This window comes from Anomaloglossus baeobatrachus, chromosome 1 (genome assembly GCF_048569485.1).
Source record: "Anomaloglossus baeobatrachus isolate aAnoBae1 chromosome 1, aAnoBae1.hap1, whole genome shotgun sequence".
Taxonomy (NCBI): domain Eukaryota; kingdom Metazoa; phylum Chordata; class Amphibia; order Anura; family Aromobatidae; genus Anomaloglossus; species Anomaloglossus baeobatrachus.
In genome coordinates this window covers 179699093-179718991 of record NC_134353.1, presented here as the reverse complement: position 1 = coordinate 179718991, position 19899 = coordinate 179699093, and the positions used below count along the sequence as shown (strand labels likewise).

The 19899-nt window shown below is 45.0% G+C and overlaps 1 protein-coding gene across 1 annotated transcript in view; it reads left to right on the top strand.

Annotated features, from left to right (window-relative positions):
• The window catches only part of C1H19orf44 (chromosome 1 C19orf44 homolog), a 91882-nt gene that overhangs the window by 36137 nt on the left and 35846 nt on the right, over nt 1-19899 (top strand). Inside the window, exon 5 of the mRNA XM_075335078.1 lies at nt 12117-12468. Coding sequence (XP_075191193.1) covers nt 12117-12468 — 352 coding nt within the window. The remainder of the gene's footprint in view (nt 1-12116; nt 12469-19899) is intronic.

The window sequence follows — 19899 nt, the reverse complement described above, 5'->3', positions numbered from 1 at the left end:
CCTCCAACTACAGAAAACTCATGGCGGTCCTCAAAGCACTGGAAGGGTTCCTGCCATCCTTGTGAGGTCGCCATGTTCGCATCCTTTCGGACAACCGGGTGACGATGGCATATGTCAACCATCAGGAAAACACCAGGTCCCCATCACTTCTGATTCTGTCTCTGCGAATCTTCCAGCTGGCCGAACAACATCTCTCCTCCTTAACAGCTCTTCATATCAAGGGAACAGTAAAAGAGGAAGCAGACTTCCTCAGCAGGCACTGTCTCAGTAAGGGGGAGTGGTCCTTAAACCCAGAGATCTTTCGCCAGATCACGCGTCTGTGGGGTGTACCTGTACTGGACCTGTTTGCCACCAAAGCGAATCGGAAGGTGAACAAGTTCTGCTCACTCAACCCCAGAGACTGTCCAGTTGCAATCGATGCGTTCCAAATCTCCTGGTCGGAAGGTCTCCTTTATGCATTTCCTCCCCTAATACTATTACCTTCAGTTCTCCGTAAAATAAGGGACGACCGAGCCAATGTTCTTCTCATTGCCCCCTTCTGGCCGAAAAGAGCATGGTTTTACTGGCTTTGGAGGATGTCTCTGGCGAATCCTTGGATTCTCCCAGACGACCCACATCTCCTTTCCCAGGGACCAGTTCATCACCCCCACGATCCGGCCCTTCATTTGACGGTCTGGCTTTTGAATGGCAACTATTAGCTAGACGGGGCTTTTCACCTGGATTGGTAGATACCCTTCTTAGAAGTAGAAAGGCAGTCACCACGGCCATTTATGGGTGGGTCTGGAAGCGTTTTCTCCTTCAGTCAGGGGCTCGGTCTGAGTGCCCCCCACCTATCTCGGCTATTTTGGTATTTCTCCAGAAAGGGTTGGAATTAGGTCTCTCAACCAGCACACTCAAGGTGCAGGTCTTAGCCTTTGGGAATCTATTTAATTGTGGTCTAGCACAGAATAAATGGGTTAGCTGGTTTATTGTATCAAAGTCTAGGTCCGTGCCGGTTCATACTCCCAGGGTTCCCCCGTGGGAACTCAACTTGGTGTTGGATGCCCTTACAGAGCCACCATTTGAACCCTTAGGGGAGGTCCCTCTAAAATTGCTATCCTTTTAAGGTTTTGCTGCTCATCGCACTTACCTCGGCCAGACGGGTGGGGGATCTCCAGGCATTGTCCATAGTGCAGCCTTACATCCAAATTATGGACGATAGGTTGGTGTTGAGGACTGATCCCTTTTATCTCCCTAAAGTAGCTAAAAGCTTTCATCGCTCACAAGAAATCGTGCTCCCTTCCCTTTGTGATCCCCCTCATAACGAGAAGGAGGCTAGGTTACACACCTTGGATGTTAGGAGGGCCTTGCTCACGTATCTAGATAGGACAAGAGAATGGAGACCGTCTCAGGTCCTGGTTGTCACATTTCAAGGGAAATCTAGGGGTAATGGGGCTATTAAAGCTACCTTGGCGAAATGGATCAGGGATGCTATCACTGTCATACTCGGCTAAAGGCACTACACCTCCTCAGGGCATTAAGGCACACTCCACTAGAGCAATATCTACATCATGGGCAGAATGGGCAGATGCCTCTATTGACCAGATCTGCCGGGCAGCTACTTGGTCATCTCCTTGTGCTTTCTTTCGCCACTATAGACTGGACTTATCTCCCACAACTGACTTTTCCTTTACGGGTCTAACAGGCGATGGTCCCTACCCAAGGTGGTAGTTTCTCTATAAATCTCTCAGGTAGTGCTGTCATGGGCGGAAGGGAAAAATCTTAATTTCTTACCGGTAATTGAATTTTCAATAGCCCATGACAGCACCCTTAGTAACCCCCCCCCCCCCTATTCACTGGTTATGGACACCCTTCGGGGGAGTGTTAGAGTTAATGGTGTATTCCTTGGTGGTGGTATGATTAACATTTTCTGTTTTTGTTTTGTTGGTCCTCTCTGGCTCTGTAAACCTACTGATGCAGAGGAGAGGTACCGCCTTTTTATCAGTGGGTTTCCTGTCCTGATGTGGGCGGAACCTATCTCTCAGGTGGTGCTGTCATGGGCTATTGAAAATCCCATTACCGGTAAGTAATTAAGATTATCTCCTCCCGAGTATAATAGGCCAATATGAATTTCTTCCATTTGTTAAAGTGTTGTCGTTTTCTATCCGCCCTCCTTTCTGCATTAAGTCATTCTATTTTAAGAAGATGCCTGAGCTGACCCAAGATCTCCTCAAACGCGGGGACCCTAGACTCCAACCATTTATTAAGTATCGCTCTCTTGGCTGCCAGAAGTATCACATGTATAAGTCTGGGTGGGTTAGTCATCTTCCCTTTAATATCATTCCCCTCCTCCCAATGGTGAAAAAGAGCGAACCCAGGTGAGAGACGAACTTCAAGACACCACACCTTTTGTATACAACTTGTGATCTGTGACCTTAATGGACTCAAATGGTAGCAGGACCACAACCCGTGAAGGAGATCAGTTCCACTACTCTTACAGTTAGGGTAAAAGGTAAGCCTGTCTGGCTTCTTTGCTGATGGAGGGAGATTGAAACATAAATTGCCTTATGCATAATTCTAAATTGGGTTTGTCGTCATTTAAAATTGATTTGCGAAGAGCATTCCACCCTCCCCTAATCTTTACCCCCATAGACTGGTTCTCAAGTTGTTTCTCCCAAGATTTAAAAAAACCCTCCAGGTGCTGTTAGTAGATCACGCATGGTTCCATAAAGAGAGGAGATAGATCAGGGGTGGGCAATTAATTTTCCCATGGGGCCGCATGAGAAGTTGGGATGGTTTTAGAGGGCGGGACTAATATAATTAACCCGGTTCTACTATATATATATATATATATATATATATATACACACACACATGCATATATACTGTGTTTATATAATATGTACACACATGCATATACTGTGTGTTTATATAATATATATGTACACATGCACACACAATCCCCATATACTACATCACTACACCTGCCACATACTACACCTGTAATATACAATACTACATCCCTATACACTACACCTGTAATAAACTACACCTCTATATACTATACCGCTATATACACCTGTAATATACTACACCCCTATATACACCTGTATTATACTACACCCCTATATACACCTGTATTATACTACACCACTATATACTACACCTGTAATATACTACACCACTATATACTACACCTGTATTATACTACACCACTACACCCCTATATACACCTGTATTATACATGTGTATATAGGGGTGTAGTATAATACAGGTGTATATAGGGGTGTAGTGGTGTAGTATAATATAGGTGTATATAGGGGTGTAGTATAATACAGGTGTATATAGGGGTGTAGTATAATACAGGTGTATATAGGGGTGTAGTATTACACTACACCCCTATTTACACCTGTATTATACTACACCCCTATATACTACACCCCTATATACTACACCACTATATACTACACCACTACTACACCCCCCATATACCACACCTGTAAAACTACATTCCCATATACTAAACCACTACACCCCAAATATTTGTCAAGTTACCCCCCCCCCGCCCCCATTGTCCCCGCAGGTTACTAGTAACCACTCACCTCTCTTCTTATTGTCCCTTCCTCAGGCACCTCTGTACGGGTCCCCGCTGAGCAGCTTCTCTTTCACATGCCCAGGCTGCACCGACGCTGTATTCCTAGGAGCCGCTGCTTCTCTCCGTACGGCCCCCGCCGCTGCCTCTCTCCGTACGGCCCCCGCCGCTGCCTCTCTCCGTACGGCCCCCGCCGCTGCCTCTCTCCGTACGGCCCCCGCCGCTGCCTCTCTCCGTACGGCCCCCGCCGCTGCCTCTCTCCGTACGGCCCCCGCCGCTGCCTCTCTCCGTACGGGCCCCCGCCGCTGCAGCTTCTCCTGCCGGGCGGGAACTTTTCAAATGACACACGAGTGCCGTATTGACGATATCAGGGCGCGCGTGTGTCACAAAGAAAGGTGCCGGACAGGGAACAGAGGAGAGATTCCTGCGTTCCACTGCCTGCACTGACTGTGCGGAGCTGCAGGATCTGTCCTCTGTTTCCTACCTGGTACGCAGCGTGTGATGAGGGCAATCTGACCACGGGCCTCCCGGAGCCTGGAGCTCCGGACAACAGGTCAGATTGCCCTCATCACTGACCGGCCAGCAAGGACGCCCTGAGCCAGGCGGGCCGGTCACAGAGAGTAGGCAGGCCGGATGTGGCCCGCGGGCCGCCCCTTGCCCAGGTCTGAGATAGGTGATGAAGTTATTGAGTTCTTTACCAAACAATCAAGAGTTAAATACTGCGTCACATCCTGCAACTGAGTCATAATACTATATCTCACTTGGTCATATTGGATTAGCTGGTTAGGCCCAAGCCATACTGCGCTATAATTTCGTCTTTACTCAACCATCTAGGTTCTGAGGTGTGCAAGAGATGAGCAACAGTCATACCCCTCACCTTCCACTCTTCAAACAATTTATTGCTTGTCCCTTGCACAAACTCTGGATTCCGCCATATAGGCAAGTATTTGGATATTTTATGGGGAAGTTTGTAGTTTTTCCTCAATGCCTTCCACGTTATCATTATCACATCATCGCTGTGAGCACCGCTAGTCTCCACACAGCCTCCACTGGCACAGACAGGAGGAGATCGCGGTGCTGCAGGGATCGTGGCCGTTGAGTTATACTGATTCACTGCACCCCGCGCTGCTGATGATGCGCGTGAGGCAGTGAATACAGCCGCACATGATCACTCCAGGCTGTAGTTGCCATGGGTAATCATGCAGACAGGCTGTTTAATATGCACGCATGCCCCGCCCATCGCCCCGCCCACCTGTCAGTGCTGGCGTCAGCGCTGAAAGATGATGGGCGGGATGATGGGTGTGCATATTAAATGTGCGGGTCCATGTGGTCACGACAGGCTGCTACAGCCTGCTCGTGCCGCCGATGACCCGCTCCACCGCAGCACCCTCATTCCCCGCAGCCCTACATTCAGACTATAAGACGCACCCCCCACATTTGGGGGGAAAAAAGTGCATCTTATAGTTCGAAAAATACGGTACATTTTTTATCTTTATTTGAAGCCTGACATGTGGGAAAAGGTTGAAAAATTCAAGGGGGTCGAATACTCTTGCAAGGCACTGTACATCACAGGAGAGGGTTTGGATGAACATACATCGATGGGGAGCATAGACGTGAAGGAGACGTTGAGGTCATATACATCACTAGGGAAGCTGAGGGGCATAAAAATCACTCGAGGACACAGACATAGTGGGGCGGTACACACACATTGCTGGTGTTATATATTTTTATATTGCTGGTGGTTCTGATGATGAATTTCTGTACTGCTGGTGGTTGTGATGCTGTGTCTGTACTGTTGGGTATTTTATGTATTTCTGGACCTCTGCGGGTTCTTGTGCTGTTTATTAGTTTTGAACCTATACACAAGTAACAATTCATAAATTGGAAGATTGGACAACACTTTACTTAGAATTGGGATACACTCCTTAATTGTATAAGTAAAGGGCTTGTCCAGTTTGAGATGAAATTCTGCAGTGACTCTAGGTGACTGCAGACTTCTGAATTATCACAATGTATGCTCTGCACACTTTTAGGATTCTCCGGTGCCAGTGGCAATAGTAGACGGTCATGTGAGCACAAGTATGAGATTTTTATATTTCTTGCCACATTCTGATTTGACGTGTCCAGCCTCACTCAATTCATTTTGAGCGAGGCCACGCATGTCTAGTCGACACGTGACCACTTATATGTAAATCACTTACTTGCAGTTTCGTGACCTACCACTTTCACCGCCGGCACCAGAGAATCCTGACAGCGGGCAGTGTGCGCACTATGAGAATTACATAATGACTGCAGATTTTCATCTCAAACCTGGACAATCCCTTTACTTATAAAATTTAAGCCCTGTAGCCCAATCATAACAGCATGTAATATACTCCCTGTCAGGATTCAGCTCTGCTTCTGGTTCCAGTAGTCCTCATATGGCCACTCCACTCATATGTGATTTTCATACTTGCATGTGGCTACTGGCTTTTCTTCCTGTTTCTCTTTGAACATTAAGAGAGTTTAATTATGAAGAGCAGCTCGTTATCACGTGACTGTGAGTGTGCAAATCACATATGAATAATTGGTCACATCCCCTTGGGGGAGGCGCCAAACTGAAGTATTGCCCCGGGTGCCAAAAAATCTAGATACATCTCTGTATTCTGCTGGATATGAGAGCTTGTAGGTGCTGCCATACTTTATATGGGGAAAAACCTGGAGACAGTTTTTCCATTTTTTTTGTTTGTTTTTGCCTCTTATTCCAAGAGCCATACCTTTTTTTTTTCTTTTTTTTTCCATCTATATAGCTGAGATAGGGCTTGTTGTTTGTGGGATGTTTTGTACTTTGAATTTTTTCCCAGCTACAGATACAAATTTTTCCCAGCTTACATCATATGATAAAATGGATGGTGTCAAAGTATGGCGAAGTAGCAAAAAAAGTGAAATTCAGGGATTGAAAGCGGCATTTAACAGGTTAACAGCTGTAGGTGGTGTGCTGCTCCACCCATGGCTGTTGTAGGCAGATGAAGGCTGAATAACTCAGCCTTCATCTGCAGGGAAAGATGCGGGCTCCCACATGCGAGCCCGAGCCTGCATGAAAGGCATGGAGATGAATAGGAAAGGGTTTTCTTTCTGGTGCAGTGTCTCTGAAACTGTAGATAGATGTGAGAAGTTGAATTCAGGAAATATACAGCCACTTGCTGACACACAATTTTACAGTGATTCTGGAGACTGATACAAGAAGTCTTCATATTATCACCCTGAGGCGCGGACATACCATTTGTGCAACTCTGTGCCATCACACAGGGGCCCAAGAGGTAAGGGGGCACATTTACATCTTCAGTACGGGTGCATTATGATGAGATACTGGCCCATATTTAGGGATGGGCGATCCCCCTGATGATTGGGATCGGGGAGACTCGCGGGATCACTTTGTAAAGATCGGGATCGAGATAACACGATCTTTGACTTTACAGTTATGGGATGGAGCGGGGGGGGGCTGTAAAATAAAGAATACAGTTAATAATAAACATTGGCATGATACATACAGGTCCTGCAGACTCTGTCTCTCGCCGCTTCTCCTTCCAAGTTCAATCTTTGCTGTGCCGCCCGGTAACAAAAATGACCTTCCGTGACATCATAACATGTGACCAGTCACGTGTGAATGTTGTATTATCTCATTGGCTACAGACCAGTCACATGGATATGACGTCATGCTAGGTCCTGTCAGTGCATCTCGCCGGTATGCGGTGCTCGTCCAAGCATCTTAGTACTCAGTATACTCGGCGAGTGCTGTGTACCGGCGAGATGCTCGGGCACATGCTCAGCTCCCCCATCCCTACATGTCGGTGCTCTTTACAGAGTCAGGCCACATGCAGAGAAAGCTGCCACAACCGGTGAATAACGGCACCGGGAATCGGGTGATCGGAGAGGTTACTATGATAACGGTGGCAGCGTTCTTCCTCCCCTGTGCTGTCTGATATTGCAGAGCTAGATTGGTTGAAGAAGACAGAAGACCAGGATCGTGGAGGAGTGAGAGGGAGTAATAAACATGGAGTCCTAAGTGTGTCTGTGTATTTATTTCTAATAACGTATTTTTTTTTCTCTGTGTGGTGTCTTTTTTTTTTTTTTTTTTAAAAACCCTTTATTGAAGATTCTTAATGGCCAGGTCAAACTTGGCCTGACATTAAGAATCTCTGGCTTAATACTAGCTGGTAAAACAAGCTGGTATTAACCCATTATTACCCAGCGTGCCAAACAGCACCAGGGCCGCTTGAAGAATTGGATACAGCGCCAGAACATTGCCCTTCTATGAAAGCGACATTTTCTGGGGTGGCTACGGACTGCAATTCGCAGCGGGGAGGGCCCAGAAAGCTTCCAATCCCCAGCTGCCTAGTTGTACCTGGCTCGACACAAAAATAGGGCGAAGCCCACTTGTTTTGTTTTTTGTTTTTTTTTTTTTTAAATTATTTCATGACTTTCATAAAATACTTAAAAAAAAAAAAAGGGCTTCCCTACATTTTCTGTTCCCAGCCAGGTACAAATAGGCAGCTAGGGGTTGGGGGCAGCACAAAAAACAACACAAAGAATTTTTTTTTAATTAGAAATAAAACAAAAAAAAAACACTTAGAGATTCCATCTTTATTATAAAAACAATCCTTAAGCTCTGTTCACACTAGAAAGAGGATTTTTCTCAAGAAATTTCTTGAGTCTGAGAGATTAGCGCACTTGTCAAAAACGCATGCATTTTTGGTGCGTTTTTTGGTGCTATTTTTGACGTAGGTTGGTCCCTGCATTATTTTATCATTTATCTACTGCAAAAAACTCAGGTACGTGCAGAAAAGAAGTGACCTGTGCATTCTTTTTCTCAAGAAATTCTGCAGAAAGAATGTTCTTGAGTAAAAAACGCAGTGTGCGCACAGCTTTTTTTTTTTTTTTTTTTTTTTCCCCATAGGTTTTGCTGGAGAATGTCTGCAGAAAGGTTACAACCATTTTCTCAAGAAATGTCTGCAGCAAAAACACAAAAAAAACAAACCGCGGGTGTGAACAAGGCCTTAGTTCGACGTACTCCACAGGGACAGCAAAGTCAACTCTTCTTCATTACTGTGCACATACACAGTCTATACATAGTGAGAAGCAAAGAGCAAAGTCAACTCTGCTTCATCACTGTGCACAGACAGTGTCTATATACAGTCATATGAAAAAGTTTGGGCACCCCTATTAATGTTAACCTTTTTTCTTTATAACAATTTGGGTTTTTGCAACAGCTATTTCAGTTTCATATGTCTAATAACTGATGGACTGAGTAATATTTCTGGATTGAAATGAGGATTATTTTACTAACAGAAAATGTGCAATCCACATTTAAACAAAATTTGACCGGTGCAAAAGTATGGGCACCTCAACATAAAAGTGACATTAATATTTTGTAGATCCTCCTTTTGCAAAAATAACAGCCTCTGGTCGCTTCCTGTAGCTTTTAATGAGTTCCTGGATCCTGGATGAAGGTATATTTGACTATAGCTGTTTACAAAACAATTCCAGTTCAGTTAAGTTTGATGGTCGCCGAGCATGGACAGCACGCTTCAAATCATCCCACAGATTTTCAATGATATTCAGGTCTGAGGACTGGGATGGCCATTCCAGAACATTGTAATTGTTCCTATGCATGAATGCCTGAGTAGATTTGGATCGGTGTTTTGGATCATTGTCTTGCTGAAATATCCATCCCCTGCGTAACTTCAACTTCATCACTGATTCTTGCACATTATTGTAAAGAATCTGCTGATACTGAGTTGAATCCATGCGACCCTCAACTTTAACAAGATTCCCGGTGCCGGCATTGGCCACACAGCCCCAAAGCATGATGGAACCTCCACCAAATTTTACTGTACGGTAGCAAGTGCTTTTCTTGGAATGCCGTGTTTTTTTGCCTCCATGCATAACGCTTTTTTGTATGACCAAACAACTCAATCTTTGTTTCATCAGTCCACAGGACCTTCTTCCAAAATGTAACTGGCTTGTCCAAATGTGCTTTTGCATACCTCAGGCGACTCTGTTTGTGGCATGCTTGCAGAAACGGCTTCTTTCGCATCACTCTCCCATACATCTTCTCCTTGTGCAACGTGCGCTGTATTGTTGACCGATGCACATTGACACCATCTGCAGCAATATGAAGCTGCAGGTCTTTGGAGGTGGTCTGTGGATTGTCCTTGACTGTTCTCACCATTCTTCTTCTCTGCCTTTCTGATATTTTTCTTGGCCTGCCACTTCTGGGCTTAACAAGAACTGTACCTGTGTTCTTCCATTTCCTTACTATGTTCCTCACAGTGGAAACTGACAGTTTAAATCTCTGAGACAATTTTTTTGTATCCTTCCCCTGAACAACTATGTTGAATAATCTTTGTTTTCAGATCATTTGAGAGTTGTTTTTAGGAGCCCCTGATGCCACTCTTCATAGGAGATTCAAATAGGAGAACAACTTGCAAGTGGCCACCTTTAAATGCCTTTTCTCATGATTGGATACAGCTGCCTATGAAGTTCAAAGCTCAATGAGGTTACAAAACCAATTTAGTGCTTTAGTAAGTCAGTAAAAAGTAGTTAGGAGTGTTCAAATCAAGAAATTAATAAGGGTGCCCATACTTTTGCACCGGTCAAATTTTGTTTAAATGCGGATTGCACATTTTCTGTTAGTACAATAAACCTCATTTCAATCCAGAAATATTACTGAGTCCATCAGTTATTAGATATATGAAACTGAAATAGCTGTTGCAAAAACCCAAATTGTTATAAAGAAAAAAGGTTAACATTAATTGGGGTGCCCAAACTTATTCATATGACTGTATAGTGAGAAGCAAAGAGCAATGTCAACTATGCTTCATCACTGCACAGACAGTGTCTATATATAGTAAGCAGCAAAGAGCTAAGTCAACTCTACTTTATCACTGTGCACATACACAGTCTATACATAGTGAGAAGCAAAGAGCAAAGTCAACTTTGCTTCATCATTGTGCACAGACAGTGTCTATAGTGAGAAGCAAAGAGCAAAGTCAACTCTGCTTCATCACTGTGCACAGACAGTGTCTATATATAGTAAGAAGCAAAGAGCAAAGTCAACTTTGCTTTATCACTGTGCACAGACAATGTCTATACATTGACAAGTCAGCTCTGCTACATTGCTCTCTACAGAGCAAGAAGCAGGCCGTCAGTGAGGGGATAATTGCACAAGTTTTGCATGGGCATCACCCCGCACGGACTGACAATCTCTGAAAAGAAGTACATCAGCTGCATGGAAATAGATGCAGTTGACCCGCTCCTGTGGGGAGATTGTGCGCTGTGATGCGAAACTCGCACAGTGACAATGAAAGTTCAGTTACCAGGAACTTTGATGACGTCATAATCATGTGACCAGTCTGTAAGCCAATCAACATTCACACCAGACGCTCACATGCTATGATGTCATTGAAGGTCCTGTAAGTCACTGCCCATCCCTACCCATATATTGTTCTTGCACAGGAGCCTTTTTCTGTCTGTGTCCTCCAGTGGTCACTCCCTGTTATGGTTTGGGGGAATTCTTTTGTAACTAAGTTAAGATGATAAGCAGTTGTGCATGTCATCCCCATGCGTCTAATCGATAGATTTGTTGATGTTTATCAGCATCTAGATCTGCTGATATTTTTGGATTTTTCCATTTTGCTAAATATCAATTAATATTCAGATAGACATAAGCATAAATTCCCTGTATATACTTTGCAGATATTGCATTTTTACTTTAGGAGAACTTTTTATGTATTTTTACAAAACATTGTTTATTTCAAATTGCACAAAAGGCCCCGTTACACGCAACGACTTCGCTAACGAGATGTCGCTGGGGGTCACAGAATTCGTGACGCACATCCGGCCTTGTTAGCGACGTCACTGCGTGTGACACGAGCGACCGCTAACGATCCTAAATACTCACCAAATCGTTGATTGTTGACGCGTAGTTCATTTTCAAAATATCGTTGCTCGTTTGGGACGCAGGTTGTTCGTCGTTCCTGAGGCAGCACACATCACTACGTGTGACACCCCGGGAATGACTAACAACAGCGTTCCTGCGTCCTCCGGCAACGAGGTGGGAGTGACGTTCATGCTGCTGCTCTCCGCCCCTCCGCTTCTATTAGTAGCCTGCTGTGTGACATCGCTGTGACGCCGCACGACCCGCCCCCTTAAAAAAGAGGTTGTTCGCCGGCAACAGCGACGTCGTTAGGAAGGTAAGTTCGTGTGACGCGTACCTGCGATATTGTTCGCCACGGGCAGCGATTTTGCCCGTGACGCACAAACGACGGGGCGGGTGCGATCACTAGCGACGTCGCAGCATGTAAAGCAGCCTAAAGGCATGTAAAATGACTTTCTACCATTTTCTCAGAGGAATACTTTCACGGTTTTAGAATGCACACATAAAATCTGAATAAAGTTTGTGAAAGTGCTCTTGATTGTGACTTTCGGTATATTTTAACACAATTCTAATATTCAATTCCTTATTTTTTCAATTTGTGATATTTTTTCATTTCCTTTACATTAGAAACCACCTAGGACCCCATCACCCCCCAGCAAATCAACCCCTCGCAGAAAGCTTCGTCATAGTCCCTCAACTATGGGATTTGTTTCTCCTCGCCGACACCCTTCCCGCTTAAATTCTAGAACACCATCGCCACCTAGCTATGGAAGCCCTAGGTTTCCAGGAAGAACGCACTCCTTAACTCGATTCAGATCTCGATCTCCGTCGCCATCTGTGAGAAACTCATTAAACAGTCCATCTTCAAGGACAAGGCTGGGGAGGCGAAGTCGAACACCTGTGTCTCAAAGAAGTGACATTAAATCTCTCGATGAGCTCTTCTCCAGACCTGAGGATGAAAGTAGTGCAAGCTCCAACGGTAAGGCTTAGTTTTCTTACTTGTGTAAGTTGTACTGTAATGACATTTAGGTACACTAGTTACAACGAATTCTGAAAAGCTGTTAAACTACCTTGGCCGTAATGTTTTTTGTATGATGACAATTGTTTGTTAGTTGAGAGTTTAAAATAGTGTTAAGAATGTGAATAAAGGATCTTAGAAGTTACTTGAATTGGTCTTTCAGGTACCGTAGTACTAACGGAACCATAATCTATAGCAGTGGTGACTGTATAAGTTTCCCTGAGGAGAACTGTGCACAACAACTTAAATTTAAAATGTGTACCGCCCCCGCGACAGCCGACGAGCTGCTCGGATCCGGATCCGCAGTGGCTCGAGGGGTCTCCGGATCCGAGGCGGGGTCGCGTGGCCGCTCGAAATGAAAAAGGGGAATGGAAGGGTGGATTGGATAGTGTTCGTGACGCCACCGACGGGTCGTGATAAAATGGAATACCACCATTGCTGCGTTTAGGAGAGAAGGAGAGCGCCTGTGAGTGATGGGATGGCAGCTGGTGATGTTAACCCCTCCGTGGGCAGGGGTAGGTGTCCCGGGGCTCGGTGATGGAGGGCTGGGGACCCGTTGGAAGCAAAGGGGCACAACCTACTCACACAGTCCAGAGATGCTAACACCGACAACGAGCAAACCAAAGTCTTGAATGCCCTGCAGCCTTAGTTCGAACACGCTGGGTCCGTGCCATTTTGGCGTTGCTGGTTGGTCTAAAGCCTTGTGTCTTGGCACTGTGTTTAGTCTTCGTGGATCCCTTTCGCCTAAAACTACTCGGGTCCCGCTCACCTCCGTGACTAGCAGGGTGAGCTTGCTCTCAGGGTTCACGCTTGGGATTTTCTGGACGATTTTGGGAAGTCCTATCCCCCTCGTTGCGCTAGTACCCCGATTTTGCAGCGGGTGGAGAGCGGTTCATGAAGATTCCGTTCTCGTCGGGTGAATTACTGGGCTGCATAAAGCTACTTCCCAGCCTAGGGTCCGCGTACCCTCTCGTGCCCTGACCCCTGCCCGATTGTAGCACAAGGCAGCCGAACTGCCCTCCGTGGCAGTACCGTGCCCCCTGCCACTACCCCCTGTGACCGGGGTTCCAGCTCCTGCCTGGCCAATGTCTGGCACCTGGGACGGGTACAGGAGCCCAACTCCGCAGTGTGACCTTTTCCTGTCACTGCTGACTGACATTCTCTGACTACTACTCACACTTCTGGCCCTCCTTCTACCATCCCTCCATCTGGGCGGCCCTATTCCCCTCAGGCTGCCCAGTGGGTGTCTGGTGGGTGTGGTGCAGAGTGTTCCTCAGGATTTGTGTATACCTGTTCTTAGCAACACCAAAGGGACAGGACCCGTAACCAAGGAGGAGCGGGTACCATGCAGAAGAGCAGATTGCACGGCACCCTTGTGACGACTTGATAGGCCAGGGCGTCACATATACATGAAGTTATAACCCTAAGTACACTGACTGAACATTTCAGAAAAAATGCATCATGGTTTCTCAACACTTATTTTTGTTACTGTCCCGTCACCATTTAAAACTTGTCAGTGCCTGAACTCCATCAGTGATAAACTCCTTGATAAAATATTTAAAAATGTGCTTATCTTAATATGTCTGCTGAACATTAAAGAAGCTACAAAAACAATACTCACCTCCCAGATAAATGCTGCTCTTTCTTACTCTGTGCTGCTTTCCTCACCGGTCTGTTGGGATCAACATCTGGCAGCAGAGTCACATGAAGGATGTAGCCGATCAGTAGCTGGTCTGGGAGGTGAGTATTGATTTTTCTTTTCTTTTTAACCATCTTGTGCTCTGTAGTAAGAGGTTGTCTAGTGGTGGACAAGTCATTTCAATGGTAGAGATTTATAACTTTCCAAAACGTTTTTTGTTTTTTTTGTTTTTTTTTTTTGTTCTTCTTTTACACTTTACCTATATTTTTACAAAAACATGATCTTTAAAGGGGTTTTCCGTGACTTCCATATGGGGCTAAGATCTTGGCAACAGGTAGTTGCTAACTACCTGCCTTTCTCACCTCAAGCGTTGACATTCAAGCTTCCTTTGAGCTTAGATCAACAGAGAAGCTCTTTCTTGTTTGGTCTGCTCTGTTGGAACGCCATTGTCGACATCATGCTGGTTGATAGCCTGCTCCCCACAGTTAGGTAGGAGAATCTCCGACTGGATCAGGCGATGACTGCTGCGATATAGCAGAGATAGTTGCTCGGTTTAATAGACAAGTACCCGGTTTCCCCAAAAATATGACACTGCCTTATATTATTTTTTTTGTCACGAAAAATGTGCTAGGGCTTATTTTCAGAGTAGGGCTTATTTCTGAGGAAACACGGGTTGGGGGTAAGTTTACCCCACAAAAAAGGCAGACACCCTCAGGAGACTCATACCTGCCAGACCTCTGACATCTGCATCGCTCCCAAGTACTTGTGCAATCCACAGTGAGCACTCCCTGCAAGTCCTTGTGTGCTCCACTGCGGTCCTCCACTGCTTCCTGCCAAAACATACACACATGGTGGCAGGGCTGCCAGTAGGAATTTCAGGGCTCCATACTGGCAAAATTTCAGGGCCCCCTTTAGGCTCCGCCTCCACTTGGCTCCTCCTCCACCCCAGCTCCGCCTCCACCCCGCGAATCTTCCATAGTCCCACCGCCACTATTGGAAAAACTTGCCTTCTGCACTACAACCTTGCCAATCACACATTAACCCTTCACATTGAACACCGTATCACACACCGCCATCAAATTTTGTTTTGGCCAAAAGATTTTTTTAAGCCTGCCTCCACAACAAGGTAGACTCTTTTGACAGGGCCCTACTCTACTCTAACTTTTTTGTTTTCATTTTAAATCTAACTTCTTTGGTCTATATTTATTTTTGCTATATCTATTTTTTTTTTCTTTAAGGGAATGTGTCACATACAGTTTTTAAACTAATTGAAACCAAATTGTGATAATGCAGACTTGTGGATTTAGACCTGACAACCCCTTTAAAGGGAATCTGTCACCAGGTTTTTACACTTAATCTGAGCGCAGCATAACGTAGGGGAAGAGATTCTGATTCCAGCGATTGTCACTTATTGGGCTCCTTAGTATAGTTTTGATAACATCACTGGTTAATCAGCAGGAGATTATCATTACAGGACTACTTGACATGCGGCAGTATATTCATGAGCTCTGTATAACTGCTAGATCTGCAGCTATCACAATGACAGCAAACAGCCCAGTAAGTGACATCACTGGAATCAGGGTATGTGTCTCTACATTATGCTGCTCTCAGATGGGGGAGAAAAAACCTGCTGACATATTCACTTTAAGGCTCATTCAGCTATTTTATGTATAAACTTTGAAAACCTAATAAAAATTATTGAATCCTAAGGCTCATTCAGCAGTCGGTGAAAACCGGTCTGCACTTGGACAGTGCATGGACTGGCCAAGGGTTTCCTGACCTGACCTCAGCAGCCTCATAGCATATATGAGGATGCAGGTCAGGAGATCGGTGCCCGGGCCATGCATGGTGTTTTAAGCTGAGATTTAAACTGATGGTTGTTTTTTATGAGAGCTGAAGAGGGTTGTGAACAAGAAATGCCACATAAGGCAGAATTAGGCTGAGTCCACATATCTTGTAATCATCCGTTGGGAAAATGATTTCTGCAGGATCAGTTTTCTTTACCATGGAAGTCTATGGAGGACAGATCCATTAACAGATTTCTATTTATCTTCCATCTGGGCATGGGCATCCTGACCTGCGGGGCCACAAGTCTCCTCCGCACGAGTACGCACCTGCTCGTGCCCATGATCATGGTTCGGTGCGCTGCAGTCTCCGGTTTGTGTTCTCCTTATGCGACTCCACAGCAAATAATTGACATGCTGCGGCCTCGGAAAGCCGCACCACAGGTCAGTTATTGCTGCGGGGCCATACACGCACAGTGGGCATGGGATTTCTACAAATCCCATCCACTGTGCTTGTACTGTACATTAGATACATAAGTCCAACAGTATATTACAGACACACAGCAGTCGTCCCTTATTTGGGACGCTGCATTGTGTGCCGGAGCTACTCACAAACAGAATAAAAAAACAGGAGAAATACGAGTAGAGCTGCTTCACAAAAATATGTATTTTTATTTCTATTAATGTCTTAATTTATATTATATCAAAAATGGATAAGAAAAAATACATATGAAAAGTACATGTGGGAACAAAGTAGTAGAAAAAGTGAGGCCAAGAGGAAGGATGTTAAAAAGACACAGACATAACCTGCAAGGACACTTGATACAATCTTGTCAAAAAACCACATGATTGTCACATGAAGAGTGTATCAAACAGAGTATACAACAAAGCTGACCGAGCCACTTCTGCATGCCGTCATGCGCCGGTATCACACTTATGTTGGATTATAGTGTTACAGCAAAACCTCATGAGAAGAATCATACAGGCATACAAAAGTCAAGACTCAGGAGCTATATGTCAACTCTAACAATTATTGCTTAACCCCTTAATGACCGCGGGCCGTAAAATTACGTCCTAAATGACATAATCTTACTGCCCGCGGTCCTCCGGCGGCAGCATGCCGCGATCGGCACACATCTCAGCTGATTTTCACAGCTGAGATGTGTGCCTGCTAGGCACGAGCAGAATCGTTATCTGCTCGTGCCGATTAACCCCTTATAATGGCGCTGTCAATACATGACAGCGCCATTATAAGCGCAATCGCGGTAAAGTCTTACTTACCGCCGAAACCGGAAGTCACGTGACGCGATCACGTGACTCCCGATAGTTGTCATGGTAGTACAGGGTCATGTGATGACTCCTGTACTACACATGAATTGGTTTCACTTTCGCTGTGCCCGGGTCACAGCAAAAGAGAAAGACAGCGTATCTGCTGTTTACAGCCTTCCAGCTGTGATCAGCAGATACTGCAGAGCGATCGGAATGCTGATCGCAATAGCCCCCTAGGGGGACTAGTAAAATAAAAAAAAAAGTAAAAAAATAAGTTTTAAAAAATTAAAAAAAAACAAAAAAACCTAAAAGTTCAAATCACCCCCCATTCGCCCCATTGAAAATTAAAGGGTTAAAAAAATAAAAAATATACACACATTTGGTATCGCCGCGTTCAGAAACGCCCGATCTATCAAAATATAAAATCAATTAATCTGATCAGTAAACGGCGTAGCGGCAAAAAAATTCCAAACGCCAAAACGACGTTTTTTTGTCGCCACAACTTTTGCGCAAAATGCAATAAGAGGCGATCAAAACGTAGCATCTGCGCAAAAATGGTACCGGTAAAAACGTCAGCTCGAGACGCAAAAAATAAGCCGTCATTGAGCCTAAGATCCCGAAAAATGAGAACGCTACGGGTCACGGAATATGGCGTAAAACGTGCGCCACTTTTTTCGGACAAACTTCCGATTTTTTTTTAACCCCTTATATAAAAGTAAACCTATACATGTTTGGTGTCTACGAACTCGCACTGACCTGAGGCATCACACCCACACATCAGTTTTACCATATAGTGAACACAGTGAATAAAATATCTCAAAAACTATAGTGCTATCGCACTTTTTTTGCAATTTTTCAGCATTTGGAATTTTTTGCCATTTTCTAGTACACAATATGGTAAAACTGATGGTTTCATTTAAAAGTACAGCTCGTTCCGCAAAAAATGAGCCCTCACATGACCATATTGACTGAAAAATAAAAAAGTTACGTCTCTCAGAAAAAGAATGGCGAAAAAAAAAAACGGAAAGCGAAAAATCGGCCGGTCGTGAAAGGGTTAAGGTGAAAAACACATATGTGTACAATTATCACACAAGGCATATAACTACACCATAAGCAGACCAGGTTTATAAATAATCCATTACCCATATATAAAACAGAAGATCTCAACGAGGTCTGCTATGGCCAGCTACATATCAACTGCAATATTTTCACATAAACTGAAACCCACACATGTGTATACTCAACTCATGCAACATATGACACTCATATATACAAAGTGGTTGCAAATGGAATCCCGCCAATTATAATGTCCCACATTACCAATTGTGTATCAGTGCTTTGGGTCAGCATTAACTGAACAGCTTCCCCATGGTATCACGGCAGAGGGAACACAAAACTTGGCAGGATCCCCATACATACCACAATGTGTAGTCCGCAGTTATAAAGTAGACCAAGGAGGTTTGTCAGGTGAAGAAGGGTTAAGTCCCCCAAGAAACTCCGACGTACGTTTCACAGATAGCTGCTTGTGCGCTGTTGCTTCATCAGGGAGTGACTGATCATAGCTATCGGCTAGTTTAAATAGCCGCTAACCCCATATAAACAGCTGTATCCTATCAATAGATATCACCGGCGCATGCGCGTATGGCGCCCCCGGGATCCGGAAACCTCCACACGCCGTCATAACAGTAACGCATGCGCGGGAGCAGGGACGCGTCTCCATAGCACCCGCGCATGCGCACAAGTCACCCAAAGACGGCCGGGAGGAAGGCGGACCCGCGGCGCAACACGCGCACGCGCACATCCATGACAGGTAGGAAGCGTAAGAGCCAAGTATTCACAGGCACGGGTATTATGGCTATGCGGTCGCATAAATAGAAATACAGAATAAGGTCACACCGAAACATATGACATAGATAGAGATGAGTATACAATGAATATGCCGCATACGCCGTCCAGTGTCCGTGTCCACTTAGGTAAAAACGGATCTTCAATATCGCTTTATGGCTTGGTGAATCACAATCATGCAGGATCAATGCTGTTATTTCAAAGGGACAAATAAAAGGGAAAGAGGAAACATAATAAGTAAGTAAAAAAAGAATAAAACACATTAATAAAAATTACATATCCATATCCCCAGTCAAGCAGAAGGGAAGGACGAAACCCACACAGTGGGGTAATGTCATAGAAAAGGGGCAAAGCTTAACGCCTCGTTGAGACCCGACGGGGTGATTGTACCCAACAACACCATCCATCGCGTCTCATGTTGGGCCAACCTTTTCTTAATATTGCCACCCCTAATGCCACCATGAACTACCTCAATCCCACGTATTAGTAGAGATTTCGGATCACATCCATGGTAGGCTTTGAAGTGGCGTGGGATAGTTTTTAAAGAGACAGTCAGTCACAGTCTTTGCCGCAACAATGTCCCTCACATGCTCGCGGACGCGAACGCGCAATTCGCGCGACGTCAGTCCTATGTAAATCAATGGGCACCCACAAACGGCATAATATGACGTTTGAGGTGCCACAAGAAACATAGTCCCTGATATGGAACTCACGCGTCCCGTCTGATGACGAAAACACCGAGCTGCGAGTGACATTGCTGCATGCGAGACAATGACCACATGGGAAGCACCCAACCCGAGGGTTGGTAAGACCTAAAAAGCTAGACACTGGTGGGACATAATGGCTCTTGACAAG